The sequence below is a fragment of the Globicephala melas genome, chromosome 19 (genome assembly GCF_963455315.2).
Source record: "Globicephala melas chromosome 19, mGloMel1.2, whole genome shotgun sequence".
In the NCBI taxonomy this organism is placed as follows: domain Eukaryota; kingdom Metazoa; phylum Chordata; class Mammalia; order Artiodactyla; family Delphinidae; genus Globicephala; species Globicephala melas.
Genome location: NC_083332.1, coordinates 60,675,594 through 60,693,304, shown reverse-complemented (window position 1 = coordinate 60,693,304; position 17,711 = coordinate 60,675,594). Strand labels below are relative to the sequence as shown.

Here is a 17,711-nt window from a genome sequence, read left to right as displayed (position 1 = left end):
ATGATATGGTATGTGTATGTATGTGTTGTGTATAAATATGTATTTATGATATAGTATATATGTTTGTATGTTGATGTATTCCTACTTTCATATATTCATGACACGTTATATGTTCATGGCACCACATTTATGCATACATTCATCATACAGTATATTCATACGTTCATATATTCATGACAGGCATAGCACATACTCGCATGTTCATATGTTCACAGTGCAGTGTAGTCATGACAAGGTGTGTTCGCATATCCATATATCTGCGGCATGATGTATGCATGTACTCACGTGCTCAGTCATGGTGCACCAGGAGGTGGTGTCTCCACCCGCACCTTTACTTTCTTTGTCTCTAAAATGAGCGGAGGTGCTCTCCCTTGCAGATAGCCGACACGTGTGCTCTCTCTGCATTGCATGTGAGCAAAGGAGTGGACGATTTGTTGGCTCAGATCACACCCTCCCCTTTTCGTGCTGGGGCCAGAGGGCATAGTGAGTCCCCTTGATGGACTCTGTGAAGGAGGGACTGGACAGGTACCGAGAGGTTGGATGTCTGACATGGGGTTCCTGTGATGTGCAGGTGATTTGAGAGGCCCGCCCAGGGGCACTCAGCTAAGGGGGAGAGTGCTTGGGAAACGAGCAGCCACTATCCCACACGCCTACCTCTTCATGCAGAAGATACCTAGTTTTTTCTTGATTATAAAAGTAGCACAGTTAGGAGGAGCACGAATTGTCACGGCCTTTGGCGGGAGGTTTGGAGGTATCGATCAAATTTTATAACGTGCACAATCTTTAATCCAACAAGCCCACATCTGGGTAATACGTGTAGACACTCCACGCACGTCTGTCTGCGGCAGTGATTTCCTTGGCAAAAAACTGGAAGCAACCTAAGTGTCTCTCAGTTGGAGGATGGACATGAATGGGGGTGCATTTGAAATGTGGCACCAGCTGCCTAGAGTTCGCAACTGTTAGGGATGATGAAATGGACTCCCACGCACATTGCAGTGTAGGAAAAGAAGTCATTGTAGCCCAGGCAATAGGACTCCATTAATGTCAGTTTTAAAAATGAAAGCTCTGATGGTGCTTAGGTGAAGGCTGTTATCATTTGTCTCAGCTGACAGTCACAGGTAACCCCTGTGGGTGGGGAAGGGGGCAGGTCAGGCCCAGCAAAGAGAGGCTCTTGGTGGGGTGCATGATGAGCAAAACAGGTAGCAATACGTTGCCTCAAGCTTCAGGTGGAAGAGCCAGAAATCACTTCATCAAGAACAAAAAACAAACAAAAACGAAAAAACAAAAAACAGGCAGGAGAACGAGAACCACCTGAGAAAGTACTCTTCTCACCCTATAATCACCGATTTATGGGCTTATTTTTATTGGTTGTTTTTGGCTTTGAACACTCTGCATCTTTAAGAAAGTCTAAAAGTTCAGTCAGTTTATTGTTGAATAATGCATCCACTGATACGTTGTTAAAAACCAGTATTAATTTTTACTCCAGCCATTGTTTTATAGTTCAGGTGATTTATGTTAATGTTTCAAGCCTCAAACCCATTCAAGCCAGAAGGTGTTCATAGGACAGGAGTGAGAGAGCGAGTCTCACTGCTGCCAGGAAGATAGGGATCCTTCTTTCCTTGAGCTGAGCTTTGTACAGAGTGATTAAAAATATGGGATGCTTCCCTTGGCCTCAAATCCAGCTGATTTCCATTTTAAAGGGAAAATCTGTGTTTCTGATCTTGTATTTTCCTTGTAAATAGAGGGCTCATGTGCTTTTCCTCTTTATGCTTTTGTGGTAGAATTTTTTATAAGGAAAATATACTTTATATTGAGCGCATTTTATATTAGTATAATTAGAGTGTACATTTTCTAGTAGTAACATATTAATTGTGTAATAAAGTAAATAAGAGATATAACATCAAGAGGGTCACATGTGACAAAAGCAGGTCTTGAAAAAGCTAAAGAGCATCAAGGAGATGGAGATGTTTGAATTCTGTTTGTGGATGTGGTTGTTGTTAACTTCTTATTATGGGAAATTTCAAATACTCCACTAAAGCCCAAGTTCCCATCTCTCATCTATAGCCATGATCAGCTCCTGGTAGATGTGGTTTCATATGTGCTTCACCCACTCCATCCCCACCTCCAAAAAAAAAAAAAAAAAAATGAAAAAAATGAAAAAGAAAAAGATTAATGTGGAGCATATCCCAGCTAACTACCATATCATTTCATTCATAAATATTTCAGTAGGCAGCTCTAAAAGATAAAGACTCCGAAAACACAGCCACGAGGCCCCGCAATCACCCTAGAAACAAACAAACAGCAGTGCTCTCTTCATCTCAGTGGGCACACCCCTGGGCTGTGACCTGCCTTGTTGGGACACCTGGTTTCCTTGCCCTGGGTTCCAGAGGGCTCTCTCATGGGTGCAGACTTGAGAGCATCCTGTCCCCACACCCCGCTGAGGCCTGACTCTCTTTCTCTACCTAGAAGTCCCCCTGGACGTGCGCTCTGGGTACAACTGCTGGAGAATCTGTGATGGTGAAGGGCGCCGTCTCCTCAAGTGGCAGCAGCTCCAGGCCCTTCACCAGGCTGCGCCGCTGTCCCCAGGGCAGCCAGCAAGCCTCCCGGCCTCCCTCCTGCCCCTCAGCCTCAGCCTCCTGATCGTCCTCCAGGCCCTAATGAGTGTCATCGTGGCCCTCCGGTGAGCAGGTGCGGGTGGGGCAGTGGTGGCCTTGGGCTCATCTCACTCCCAGGCTTTAGTTGAGTTGAGGATGTGGGAGAACTTGGTTGTTGCTCAGCAGAGGGTGAGAGATGAGCACGGCCATGATTCCTGTTATGTTGTTACCATTGTCTGGACTCTTGCTCACACCTGACACAGGTATCTTCTTCCAGAAAATGCAAGGGAAGAGCAATCCAGATACGCCAGGGCCAGGGCTGATGGTGGGGAGGTGGGGTGTCTTGGGACCACCCACTTTTCTTTCCTCCTCTCTTCCCTGTTCCCAAGTTCCCAAATTCCCCTGCCCCCAAAAGACCATTGGTTCCAGTTTCTGCAGATTTCTGTTGTGTTGGGGTTGGAAGTGGATTTTAAGCCAGCTCGACTAGCCAGCCTTCTGAGGTCTGAGCACATCGCACCCTCGGGGGACCTGCTGCCTCTCCCCTCTCCCCCAGCCCAGCCCCAACCATCAAGGCTCCATATTGAAAAGCCCTTTCTCTGGCCTCGGACCCACTGTCCTTGCCCAGGCCTGTGTTTCTCACCTGGAACCCCACTCAGTCCCCCACCACCACCCAGGAAGCCTCCAGGGCGACTTCAGTTTCAAGACAGGGTGTCCCCTTACCTGGTTGTTTGCTTTAGTTTTCTTGGAAAAAGCTCTCCTCCTCCATCTCTAAACTCCGCTGCCCCAGTTTACCCATCTCCCCAACCATTACCCCCATCCACCCCCTTCTTTCTGTTTCTTTTATCACACCTGTATGTACATACGTGCAAACACACACACACAGGTATGTAAATAGGCAAGTACACATCAACACGTAACTGTGCACAATTAGAATTTACACATATTGACTGGTTTGCTTTTTGTCTGTCTCCTCCACATAGTTGTAAGGGGAATGTGCTAGAAAGTGTCCAGTATCTGAAAACAGTTTCAGATGTCTTCTGCCCAGTTTTCTAGTTGTTCAGACGGGAAGGTAGCCCTGTCTTTGTCCCACCATCTTGTCTGGAAGTGGAAGTTCCTCTCTCAGCATCCTGCTTGTCCACTCTCCTAGTATTGGGCACTCCCTGCGGTCACATATGATGTTGTGATGCACATCTGCGTACAAGTGCCTATATGGACCTGGGTTGCAACTTCTCTAGGGCGAGTGCCCCCAGGAAGGGGCCGGGCGGGGGTCCGTCAGCTTTGCGTGATCTGTGAACCTTAGTGGGGCAGCATTGTGAGATTTCCTTCTTTTTTTTTTTTTTTAAGTTTCATCTTTCTGTCTGTGTTTGCCATCTCGATGTCAAATTTAGTTGGACTCCCTGGTTCCCACTCTGGGAAGAGCAAAGAAAGAAACTTGTCTGTAGATGGTCTGTGTTAAGTAGTTGGTCCAGGTGGGCCAAAGGAAAATTGCTAATGCTTTTATAAGATGTGTTTGCTTCAGAGCCAGGATCTTAGGGCAGAGGTCAGGCACCAATCACCTGTTTAGGAGAAATATCTTACCTGCCTGAGGTGTATGTGGGGTGCCCTGTGAGATCCCCCAAAGCACACACCCAGCCTATCTCAGGAGAGGCTGTTGGCCCATCTGCTGGCCTGGCAGAGACTTGCTAGAACTTCAGAGACCTCAGGAGATCAGGTGAGCTCTGAACTGCCCGACAGGGAGCCCTGAAGAGTAGTGATGAGTCAAGCACTTGCCTTTGTGGCTGGACTTGCCGTAGCCTTCGTTTTATTTGATTCCTTCCACAGTTCTGCAAAGCTGGGATTCTCCTCGGAGTTCCAGAAGGGAGAGTGGACTCTGGGGGTTGAGTGCGTCGCCTCAGGTCCCACAGCTGGAAAGTGAGCCAGCCAAGGCTGCACCCTGTTTTCTGCCTGGGCTCCTCAGGGACCAAGCGTACATCCCGCTCTGTGGTGGGGTTTCCTTCACCCTCCACCCCTCGGAGGTTCCCCAAACAGGCCCTGCAAGGGCAATGTGGTTTCAGTTTGGGGGGCAGTTCCTAGTAATTGCCTTTCTCTTTGCTTTCTAGCCAGTTGGTTTAGGTTTGAAGTTGGAATCAACAGCTACTGTCAAGAACATCAACACAAATGTTAGTCATACTCAAGGTCTTTAACGAAAGCCATCACATCAGGAAGAGTCTGTAATAGCCACCGTTTTCTCAGATCATATAATTCACATCCAAGAGTCAATCCAAATTATTTATCATCAGGTGATTCTTAGTTGTAGTGGAGTTGTGTGAATGCGGGTGGGATTCCATTATGAATACAGTCAATAAATGTTACTTGTGAAACTCTTAAAGTGGCTACTTTAAAGATGATAACCTGTGATTTTCCTTTGTGAAGGTGGGACTTGTTCTTCACCTTTGTGCCCCTGTGGGAGGGGGCCCATCACTGAGTCTCTCTTCCCTTTGCAAGGACAGCAGATCCTCTGGACGAGGATCCTGAAGTGGTTTTAGCACCTGTTTCATGTGGGTCTCACTTTAAGTAACATAAAATTGCATGTAATTTGAATTTTTAAAAACTGAAATATCATTCACATACCATAAAATGCACCTTTTTACTGTGTATGATTTAGTGGGTTTTGCTGTATTTACAAGGTTGTGCAATCATCACTACTATCTAATTCCAGACCTTTTTTGCCCCCAAAAGAAACCCTATACCTATTAAGCACTCACTCCCCCTTCCCTTCTCTCCCCACCCCTGGAAACCAGTAACCTACTTTCTCACTTTTCCGACTCTGGACATTTCATATAAATGAAATCATATAATATGTGTCCTTTGTGTCTGGCTTTCTTTTGTTTGGCATAATGTTTTCAAGGCTCACCCACATTGTAGCATGTGTCAGTGCTTCATTATTCCTTTTTGTTTTTGGCTGCGTTGCGGCATGTGGGATCTTAGTTTCCCGACCAGGGATTGAACCAACGCCCCCTGCAGTGGAAGCGCAGAGTTTTAACCACTGGACCACCCAGGAAGTCTGCTTCATTCCTTTTTATGGCTGAATAATATTGTAGTTTAGGGACATGCCACATCTTGTTTATCCATTCATCAGTTGGTGGACATTGTTTTGTTTCTACTTTTTTGGCTATTATGAATAATGCTGCTGTGAACATTTGTTTACAGATTTTTGTGTCAACATGTTTTCATTCCTCTCGGGTATGTCCCTAGGAGTGCTGAGCCATAGGTAACTCTCTTTAATGTTTTGAAGAGCTGCCTCAATTTTTCATGGTGGAAAACTGTACACCATTTTGTATTTCATATTCCCACCAGCAAGGTATAAACTTTCTGGTTTCTCTGTGTCCTTGCCAACACTTGTTATTATACGTTGTTTTGATTTTAGCCATCCTTGTGGGTGTGAAATGGTATCTCATTGTGATTTTTTTTTTTTGCGGTACGTGGACCTCTCACTGCCGTGACGTCTCCCGTTGCGGAGCACAGGCTCCGGACGCGCAGGCTCAGCGGCCATGGCTCACGGGCCCAGCCGCTCCGCGGCAGGTGGGATCCTCCCGGACCAGGGCACGAACCCGCGTCCCCCACATCGGCAGGTGGACTCCCAACCACTGCGCCACCAGGGAAGCCCTTTCATTGTGATTTTGATTTGCATTTCCCTAATGGCTAATGACGCTGAACGTATTTTCATGTGCTTATTGGCCATTTGTATAGCTTCTTTGGAGAAATGTCTGTTCAAACCAATTGCGTATATTTTGATTGGTTATCTCTTTCTTTGCGTCACTGTTGAGTTTGTGTTCTGTATATATTTTAGATATTAGATCTTTATCAGATAGATCTTCTGCAAATATTTTCTCCTCTTCTGCTGGTTGCCTTTTCACTTGCTTGATGATATCCTTTGAAGTCCAAAAGGTTTTAATTTTGGTGAAATCCAATTTTCAATTATTTCTTAGGTTGCTTGTGCTTTAGGATATATGGTCATATCTAAGAAATCATTGCCTAATCCAAGGTCACAAAGATTTACTCATGTTTTCTCCCTAAAGATTTATAGTTTAGCTCTGACATTTAGGTTTTTGACGTATTTTGAGTTAATTTTTGTATATGGTGTGAAGGTAGGGGTCGGGGTTCATTCTTTTGCATGTGGATATCCAGTTGTCCCGTATAACATTCCTGAAGTGATAAAATTATAGAAATAGAGAACAAAGTAGTGGTTACCAGGGATTCAGGAGAGGGTGAGGTGGGAGGGATGTGGGTGTGACTATACAAGAGCAACATGAAGCATCCTCGAGGTGAAAGAAATATCCTCTCTCTTGACTTTATCAATGTTCTGCTTTGAGATTGTATTATAGTTTTGCAAGACTATAGTTGGGGCAAACTGAAGGGTGACATGGGATCTCTCTTTCATGTAAATCTACAAATATCTCAAAAGTTTAATTTAAAAAACAGTACAGTTTGCTTTGGAAAATTTTGAGAATAGAGAAACATGTGATATACAGATTTTAAAAGTACTAAATTATATACTTTTACTCCTGGGACCTCATTTAATTCTTACAATTCTCACATTTAATTCTTGGAAGCTGAGATAATTATTGTTATCCTGTTTTTGAAAAAGGGGAAACTGTTGTCTCAGAGAGGGTCTTTTGTGGCTGCACAGGACCACCCATGGCCACATGGCGTCACATGGGACTACAAGGGACCACACAAGACCACACAGAACCAGGATCTCTCCCATAACCCTGTTTCTTTTAACTGCTGATACCTTCCTAGCCTATATCTCAGCTTCACTATTGCTGCAAGTTTTGCAGATAGCAATTCTTTCCAAAATGCATTCCACGGAACATTCACTATGTTTGGTGCTCTTAGAGGGTTCCATTGTCAGATATGTTTGGGAGTGTGTACTGTAGACGTGTGTCTGAAGAGACCTGTGCACGCAGGGCAGTGCCATGAGTGCTGGTTGTGCGGTGACTCCTGCCTGCTATTTCTGTGACACAGGTGTATTGATGTTTCTCAGAGTGCCTCTATGATGCAACCCTACCACACAGCAGTGAAAGGGCCTCCCTTCCCCATACCTGCACCAGGCATTCCTCCTCTTTTGAATCTCTGCCAGCCTGAGAGGTAAAGCATGCTGTTGCTGTGTCATTTTAATTGGCATTGTTTAATTGAGCCGTGAGCAGCTCCTTACAAGTTTGCGGGTGTTTGCACTGCCTCTGCTGGAAGTGGTCTGTCCATAGCCTTTGTCATCCCGTGTGGTTCCAGCTGAGGACAGCTGACAATGCCAGTCAACATACTAAAAACAAAACAAAACAAGACAAAAGAGCGAGGCATCTTTAACTGGAATGTCCTTGGACTTGCACCAGTAATGGGGGCTGAGGTCATGGCCAAGGGCATGTGTGAAGCATGGAAAGTTAGCCAGGCATAAAACTCAGCACATGCTGACTTGTGTGGGTCCCTGAGTCACTAACATTTATGAGCTGGGACGGCAATGCCCCAACCCTCATGGGCCTCCAGTTGTCATCAGTGGACAAAATTGGGGACCGAGATGTGCCATTTCGTAGACATTGCTTTCTTCTCAAGCAGGTCTGACTCGACAGAAAGTGAAAGACAATAAAATATATGTAAGCAAAGAGATGGTCAGGTGGTGACAGTGCTAGGAAGAAAGGCGAAGCAGAAAAAGGACGGGTGGTGATTGGGTTGGGGGCCTCTCTGAAGAAGAGACCCTGGGCAGAGGATTGAATGGGGCGAGTGTGAGGACAGAGTGCCAGAGGAGTGGCAGGTGCGAAGGCTCTGAGGGTGGACATGCAGGGAGTGTGAAGAAGTTCAGGAGCCCACTGTGGCTAGAGTGGAGAATGAAGTGGACTGTGGTCAGGAATGGAGGTCTGGAGGTCAACTCAGGTCCAGTCCCGAGGCCTTGGCATCATGGGAGGGACTTAGGGTTTATTCTGACTTAGGAAAACCCTTTGGAAGCTCCTTGACTGAGTGGCCCCAGGTTGGATACTAACTCGCTCCCTCTGGTGGCCATACTGAGAACTGGCTGAGGAGAGGTGGCCTTGCGACCTGGGATGGTGGGAACGAGCCTGAGATACTGGTGGATTGGCTGGGGTGGGAGAGCAGGGGGGAAGGAGTGGGAGTGGTGGGCACTGCAGAGGAGCCACGTGGAGGTGTTGGCGTGGCTGTTAGAACCGAGTCTGCGTGGAAGGGTGAGGTCTGGGCTAGAGGTGTAAATCCGAGTTCCCAGCTGGCTTGTTTTGGAGCCCTGCGGCTGGATGCAATCACCTGGGGAGTGGGTGTGGGTGTGGGTGGGGAGGATGGAGACTGAAGCAGAAGGGGGGCTGGCTGCAGTGGGTCCTGCCACCTGCATGTTCCGGGTCATCCAGGGCACCAGCAAACGGGACGTTCTCTACCACTGGGATTTTTGGATGGCAGAAAGTTGAGAATACACACCATGCAGAAAGACTGTGATCTGGTCACTAAAATGATACTTAGGTATTCCTACATGATTGAACATGTGCTATAGCAATAAAAATGGGTTCTGGTGTCATTACCACCACCACCCCCCAGCCACCACTTCCTCCCTCTTCTCCTCTCCCATTTCCTCATTTCCTCTCCTTCCTTCTCCTGCCTCCCTCTTACCCACCTTTCTCCTCCCCCCTCCCCCAAGTCTTGTCTCCGGGTCATCTTTCTGCCATCAGTGATCATGTACTAGAGGCTCTCTACAGCCTAGGAGGGCCAGCTTCGGGATCCCACAGTCTGTGTTCTTCTGGTGCAGAACCTTGGAGGACCTCCTCCTCGCCACTCCCACCACTGAGGAGTTGTCAGGGTGCTCTGTGGCTCCATAGTCTAAACATACTAAATTCAAACCCAGCCTTTATCTCTCACTAATAGTGTGGCCCTGGGCAAGTTTCCTAAGTGTCTGTACCTCAGTTTCCCAGGGGTAAGATGGGTTTACAGATATCTACATCATACAGTTTGGGGAAGGATTAGGTAATGTGGTAAGTTTAAAGTGTCTGTGATATGATAAATATTCAACCTGCTGACCTCTCTTCTGGTTCCTGGTCATTTCAAACATGGACTCTGAGCTGGGTGGTCTGGTTTGAATCCTAGTTCTACAGCTTACTGTGTGTTTGGTCTGTGCCTTGGTTTCCTCATCTATAAAATGGAGATAACAATAGTTCTACCTCATAAGGTGCTGTGGCCATTAAATGAATTAATAATTATAAAGCAGTTTAAACAGTTCCTGACAGATAAGTGCCAAGGAATTATTTGTTAAATAAAAACAACTGTCATGATAAAAATGCTCAACAAATGAGGAATAGAAGGAAACTATCTCAACATAGTAAAATCCATATATAAAAACCCCACAGCTAACACCATACTCAGTGGTGAAAGATTGAAAGCTTTTTCTCTAAGATCAGGAGCAAGGCAAGGATGCCCGCTTTCACCACTTTATTCAACATGTACTGGAAGTGGTAGCCAGAGCAACTAGGCAAGAAAGAGAAACAAAAGCCATTCAAATTGGAAAGGAAGAATTAAAATGATCTCTCTTCACAGATCATATGATCTTATATGTAGGAAATCCTAAAGATTTCACAGAATTGTTAGAATTAATAAATGATCTCAGCAAAGTAGCAGGATGCAAAGTCAATACACAAAAATCACTTGCATTTCTGTACACTAACTATGAACAATCCCCAAACGAAAGTAATAAAACAATTCCATTTACAGTACCATCAAAAAATAAAATATTTAGGAATAAAGCTAACCAAGGAGGTGAAAGACATGTATACTGAAAACTAAAGCCATTGGTGAAAGAAGAAGACACAAGTAATTGAAAAGATATCCCATGTTCATGGATTGGAAGGCTTCATATTCAGTATAGATGTCAATACTACCCAAAGTGATCTACAGATTCAACATAACCCCTATCAAAATGCCAATGATGTCTTCTGCAGAAATGGAAAAACACATCCTAAATTTCATATGGAATCTCAAGGGTCCTCACATAGTTTCAGCTGGTGAAGTTGAAAGTGTTCTTGATATAGATGGTGGTGATAATATCACATTACGCATGTATTTAATACCACTGAAGTATATACTTAAAGGTGGCAAAGGTGGTAAATTTTGTGCATTTTACCACAATAAAAAAATAATTGAAAACAAAACCTGAATCATTGGTATTTATCATTGGTGTAGATCATTTGCTTTTTGTGCTCACAGCTGTTCTTAACTCTGAGTGCTGTGGTTTGTGTCTCATGCAGCCTTGGGGACCTGTGGGCTGGGATCCGAGACAGAGCATGTTGATGGAATCAGCTAATCTCCAGGGCAGGGGGATCCTGTTGACTTGCTCTCTGTGTTTTACGAGGTGCCTACTATGTGCTGGGGGATGTGCCAGCCACTCGTGTGGTTCCAGCGCCTAGTGTGAGGCCTCTTAATTGGCTTCAAATGTAGCTTGCGGTGTTCCTGAGCCGCTTAACGACCTTGGGTAATGAGGTGTGTCAGGCTCAATATTTGTTTAATGCTTTATTCACGGGCACAAAACAGTGGTAACATTAACTTCAGGGGAACTTTAATGTTGTATGTGTTTGGGTGAAGTCCCCAGCTCCTGACCCTTAAGGTGCTAGATCTGTTGGGGCCATGTAAACTGGTTTACCTCACTTACAAGAAAGAGAAAAGAGGTGCTGCTTTTCCTCGGGAAAAGATGAAGTATTTCACAGCCAAAGCTTGTTCTCCTGTGGAACATTTTCACAGACTGCAGAAAGCAAACACATGGAAATTTCCAATACTTCTTCTAAGGGAAGGAGTTGGACTTGTCACAACCAGTACAGTGGGCCTATTCCTCTATTCATTTGCTAATCCGTTCGTTCATCAATCCACCCATCCACCCATCACAGGCTGAGGCCTGCTCTATTCCACCAGTCCTGGGGTCAGTGTGTGTGTCCAGCCAGCCAGTGGGTGAGGCCAGTGATTTCACCTTTCTGAGTTCCCTTTTCTTCACTTGCCAAGTGAGGCTGTGTTGGTGACAGGTTTAGCCCAATGCCTGGCCTAGAGCAAGCAAACCTTCAATACATGTAGCCAAGTTACAGCCATGATCAATAATAATAAAAATGTACTCTGAAATAGACAATTTTCACCCCACTTTACACAGGAGGAAACTGAGGTAGAGTGCTCTGGTTCTGTTCCCTCTCAGAGCACAGATGTGAAATGTGCAGGAGCCTCACCAGGCTGGACCCCTGGAACTGCTCCTTGCTACTTGAGTTGTTGTGACTTCTAGATCCCTGAGGGCCTGGCTTCCAAGGGCTCGCCTGAGAGGAAGCCACAGGTTGTAATTTCCTACCTCTGGACACAGTGAAAAGATTAAAAACAAAAAGATTATCACTTCATTTATTTTCCTATTAAAATAGCTGCTTTCCTTCCCACTCTCCTCAAAGCACTCCAAAGTTTGCTTGGGGTTTTCAAGCTTCTCTCTGGTTTCTGTACTCCCAGGTGAGAGAGAAGCTGATTATGACCCGGTGGGTTGGGCACAGGTGGCCCCTGTTTATGCAATCCCAAATTCTTCCTTCTTAAATAAAATTTAAGACCATCTGAAAACGACCTGCAGGGGTGACCTGTTGGCTTTGATTCTTGGTTGAGTTTCTGAAATGCATATGAGGCCGAGCCTGCTAATGTGCTGAAATAATTACCCTCGCTCAAGGGAGGTGTTAATGCCTGAGGTATACGCCTGCCAGTTGTGTTGCAGCTAGTGAGAAGCAGTGTCAACCTTTCCCATTTACTGTCAAGTCGCAGCCTTCTCATTCTTTTCAGGATTGCTTTCGGTCCTAATGGATGGCAGCCACTTGACCATGCCCCGGAGGATGACATAGGCACCCCCATCTGTGCTCCCAGACGTTGTCCTTGGGAACAAACCTCAGGTCGTGACAGCCAGCCTCCATGATGCCCAGTGGTTCCACCTCCTGGAATTCACATTCTTGTGAATCCCCCCCACCACCACTGCCCTTCTTCCTCCATCTCTCTGTCTCTTTGTCTCTCTGTCTTTCTGTCTGTCTCTCTGTCTCTCTCCCTGCCCTCTCCCCTTCTCTCTTGGATCCTTTCCTTTGTGGAAGCTGGCGGCCATGTCCTGAGCACCCCTATGGAGAGGCCACATGGTAAGGAACCTCAGCCTCAAAAGCCACTTGAGTGAACCTGGCTGAAGATCCTTCTGCTCCTGTAGAGCCTTTATGACTGCAGCCTTGGCCATCTACTTGGTTGATTCTTCCTGCAGGAAAGTATCTTGGATCTAGTAAGAGTTGGAGATGTTCACTCAGTTAATACCCACCTATCAGGTGGGAAGATGATCATGAATGTGCTCAGGAATGTAGGATGTGAGAAGATGCTTCTATGAAATGAGCTAGACAGCCTTCTTTGCTGCAATTACTAATGATTACATCAGAACGTTTTGCTTTTCTGTGGTGGGAAAGAGGAAGGGAAGTGAACTGATATTTTCTGAGTGCCAACAATGGTGATAGCTACTATTCACTGTTTCCCACCTCTACCTGTTCCACAGGCTTTTTGCATGCATGGTCTTAATCCAGCCTTCCTTTAACAGGTGAGGTAATGGAGGCGCTCAGAGAGGTATAGTGATTTGCCCAAGGTCACACAGCTGGTCACTGAGTGAGTGTGGGTTCAACCCAGGGATGTCTCCTTCCAAAGGGGTGAGTAGTGAATGGAACAGATGTGAAGGGACAGAGCCTCAGAGCTTGAAGGCACTGAGGTTCTATAGACTGTGATCATGTTATCAAACAAAGAAAAATTGAGACCTACAGACTGACAAAATTTTTTTCTCAGATGTATGAATTTATGAGAAAAAAATCTTAAAGGATAGTCAAATAAATTGTTTGTTTTGAAGAGTATTCCATGAAGGGAAACCAAAAATTATACAGGAAGGTTTATACCTATCAGTGTTAGTCGGTATCATATCTGAATATTGGAAATTGGGAAGATCCTAGAAAATCGGGCACTTACGGTTGTCATGGTTACATGACATGTTTATTCCAGGTTAGCTCTGGGGATTGAAGCTTTGGTCACCTTGTCTTCCAGGTGAAGCAGCTAGCTGGGTTCCAGGTCCTGGCTATTCCTGTGTCAGTCAGACTAATTTTTAAATAAAGTTTTAATTTTGTAATAACTTTAGATTTGCCAAAACTAAGGAACATTGCTCTTAAGTAAACTGTAGATGGTATTCAAATTTCACCAACTTTCCCATTAATGTCCTGGGACTCAATTCCGGATATCTTACTGCATTTCTCATACTTTTTGAGTGAACCTGGATTTGCTTTTAAAACCTTGGACCCTGAGCTAAAGTTCTGCTGGCTAATCAGGAATCCATTCAGCCTGTCCCTTAACAGATGGCAGCCCAATTACTTCTTACAATTTAAGCCCATTGCCTCTAGTGGCATGGACGTCTCAGTGGGTAGATATATTTCATCTCCTGGGCCAATTCTGATCTGTTGGTGGGTCTGAGTGGTGTGTCAAGAATGAGGAGGAGACTGCATCTGAGTTCTGTGATCAACTAGCAATGTCTGTTGCAGGAATGGGAGTAGAGAGGGGTGATGATGCATGCTGAGTATCTGCCTTCAGTCCCAGAATGTTTCGCATTTGAGCATTCTACCCCCATGTCCAGGAGGGGAATCTATGTTTGAATGTTGGATTATGGAGTGGGGTGTTGCTACCATCTAGGCACACTTAGCTATAGGGTGGTCATAGTGGTGATGGTGATGATGATGATGTAAACATAGCTAGGTACCATTTATTGAATTCTTCATATGTCGCAGACACTATATTAACTGTGCCACATGAATATTGCACTTATTCCTTAGAACAGCTCTGAGGTAGGTCACAGTTGTCATTCCCATTTTACAGGTGACAAAACTAAGATAAGGGACTTTTTCTCGCTCCCGCAGCTGTAAGTTTCCTTTTTTTAAAAAAAAATTAATTAATTAATTAGTTTTTGGCTGTGTTGGGTCTTTGTTGCTGCACACGGGCTTTCTCTAGTTGGGGCAAGCAGGGGCTACTCTTTGTTGCAGTGCGCTGGCTTCTCATTGTGGTGGCTTCTCTTGTTGTGGAGCACAGGCTCTAGGCACATGGGCTTCAGTAGTTGTGGCATGCGGGCTCAGTAGTTGTGGCTCATGGGCTCTAGAGCGCAGGCTCAGTAGTTGTGTTGCACGGGCTTAGTTGCTCCGCAGCATGTGGGATCTTCCCGGACCAGGGCTTGAACCCGTGTCCCCTGCATTGGCAGGCAGATTCTTAACCACTGCACCACCAGGGAAGTCTCTGTAAGTTTCCTTTTAGAGGAGTCACTGTTTTTCAGCAAGGCAGGGGTTTGCCAAGTGCTGTCCACTCAGAGGTTCACTGTCTCATGCCACAGGTCACACCCTTCTCCTAATTTGTTAGTGTTCACCAGATCAAGTAATCCGTATTGGGTTCTGGCAACCACAGCATTCTGTGAGATTTATTCAGAGGCATTTGGGGCTAGAGCAGGATTGAGTGCAATTTCACAGAGGTGACAAATAGGGAGAACCAAGATCTACATACCCAGGAGAATTTCTGCAGGATTCAGGAGTTCAGAAACTGTTTCCTTAAATGGGTAATGTATATCTGTGCCAGTGATGCAAATTAAAATTTGGAGTTTCAAAGGAAAAATTTCCATCCCCCTAAAGGAAGTCTTTCATTGATTGCAAGAATAGATTTTTTTTCTATTGGTAGGTAAAGTCCTCAGTCATCTGAGACCTACGACCTGTGAAACCCCATCTGCCACAGGCTTTTCCGGCCCCCACCCCAGCCAGACTGGTCCCCTAGTTTTTATTTCCAGCTTCCTTTACTTTGCTCCTCTCACTCTGTCTGCCAGGAGAGCCCTCCCTACCTGCGCTTCTCCCTTTCAGAGTCCCTTTCTTGTGGATGCTGCTCCTCTTCCCTGTGCCCCTCTCCCTGCTGTGTCCCGCCTGGAAGCCTCTGGAGGGCAGTATTGTGTGCGATGTTCTCAGTGCTTGGCCCAGGGCTTGGGGAAGAGGTGGTGCAGGAAGGTTCGTACACGAATCAGTGTCTCTTAAAAAGTGACCACATCTGTAGCCAAGAGGAATCTTGTATCTTCCAGCTACGTCTTCAGAATTGCAGGAGCTCCTTAGGCAATATTTGTGGCCAGAGCAATGATTAAAGCATCCCTTGTTTATCATACTTTTGCTGCACTGTGGGCTGAACACATGCCGTCTTATCTCACCCCCTCTGAAGTCCTCTGGCCGGGTGGGGGGGTGGGGGTGGGGTGGAGGGTTGGGAAGTTTCCCCCTTTTATCGAGGAGCTTATGGAAACTGAAGTTATTTGCCCAAGGCTGCACAGCTTTCAGGAATTGTTGCTGATACTTAAACCCGGCAGCCGCCCAGAGCGCAGGCTCCCAACCTGGAAGGATCGTTAGGGTTGAGGAAGATGGTGGGGCCAGGATGTAGCGTTTGGGGCAGCCTCCTCCCCACCACCTCACTCTGTCTCCTACTGCCCGCCTGGGATCATCAGCCCAGGCTGTTCTGTGTGCTCGTCTCCTGGTTACCTTCTCCCTCTTGCTGGAGAGTTGCAGCTGCACGTTCCTTAAAATGCTATCATGAAGACAAAATAAAAATTAGTTACCTAAAGCTTTGCAGAATCTTCAAAATGTATTAACACTGTTCCACCCAACACAAATCACTTTAAATGTTATAAATAAATAAACAAAATTTTGGTAAATTGTTAAATTTGGTAAATTCTGAAAGTTAAGTTGGTCATTGAGCAAACCGATTCTTTGGGGGAAGAGGCGTGAGGCGGTTTTGAGCCCAGTCAGGGCTGCTGCTAACCCATGCAGTGGGCGATTGGGCTTGATTCTGTCGGGGATTTCCGAGGAAGTATGTAGAATGAGCCTAGCAATTGTTCACTGAGCCCGAAGGGGTGAGTGTTTACCCACTGGCTCTGATCTCTCGTTGGTGGAGGGCAGTCCCACAGGGTGATATGTCTTTGGCTCTTCCATGACAGGACGGGCTTCTGGAGGCAGTAGGCAGAGAAGCTGGGCAGAAAGCAAGGCACGCACAGTGCAGTGAAGTACACTACTGCTGGACTGCATCTGTGCACAGCTGGCTGCTGCAGAAGAATGGTGCAGAATGGTGGGCTGGGAAGATAGCCTACGGGGCATGGAACATCCAATATGTCAGCCTCAAAGATATGCTGGCTCCACCCAGACATGCCCTGGGCTTTCACATCACCTCCTTTCCTCAAGCAGTTCCCCCTTCTAAGTTGAGTCACGTTTCTCCCATGCAAAATGGAAAATGGGTCATTCCTTTGACCAACATCCCATTTAGAGATCATTCTGTAGGCTTTACTTGCTGCTCTTAGCCTAGGATTTGGACCCAAAACCTAATGCAAATTGTTATTCCATTAGGGATTTATTAGATTCACAGCAGTATTATCTAATATTAGATTCATAGTAATATTTACATGTCAAGGGCAGATTGGAGAATGTTTTGGCTGGTTTGCTGTAGAGTTTGTGTGTGGTTTATACATTCATCTTCAAACCAGCCAGACTTCTTAGGGTCTTCCCAAGGTCAGACACAGAAGTGCCGATGCCCATCACAAGGTAAATGTGCGTTACAGATGTTGGGGGGATTACAGAATTCCTTTTCTCAGCATAAGCTGTTTGTGGTTCTCTCTGTTCCTTTCTCTAGGTAAGTTTATTTTTCCTGACTGCCATTACTGACTAAACTCTGTCTGCCTCACTTACAAGCTCCTGGGCGGTGGGGAGTTTCTGGAGGTGGAATTGATTATAGATTATATTACAGACCAGGACTTGAAGACACAGAGCTGGTTGGCAGTTAACCCACTTCCTTGTGAGCCCCAAGTAGGAAGTCTACATTCAGCTTTTTGGGGGTCTCTGCTTTGGCAGAAATCCTAACTCTGTCGTGTAATGAATGGGATGTATGCTACTGAACATTCACGCATTCATTCAACACTTACTACATGTCAGGGCTGGGCTCCATACTGCACACATGTGATCTCATTTAGGTCTCTTCATAACCCTGTGAGGTGGGCAGTGTCCTCATTTTACAGATGTGGTTGGTTTG

The 17,711-nt window shown here is 45.8% G+C and overlaps 1 protein-coding gene across 1 annotated transcript in view; it reads left to right on the top strand.

Annotated features, from left to right (window-relative positions):
• The window catches only part of C19H16orf95 (chromosome 19 C16orf95 homolog), a 521,908-nt gene that overhangs the window by 9,378 nt on the left and 494,819 nt on the right, over positions 1–17,711 (top strand). The window contains 1 exon segment of the mRNA XM_060289339.1: positions 2,470–2,680. Within this exon segment, the coding sequence (XP_060145322.1) occupies positions 2,470–2,680 (211 nt within the window).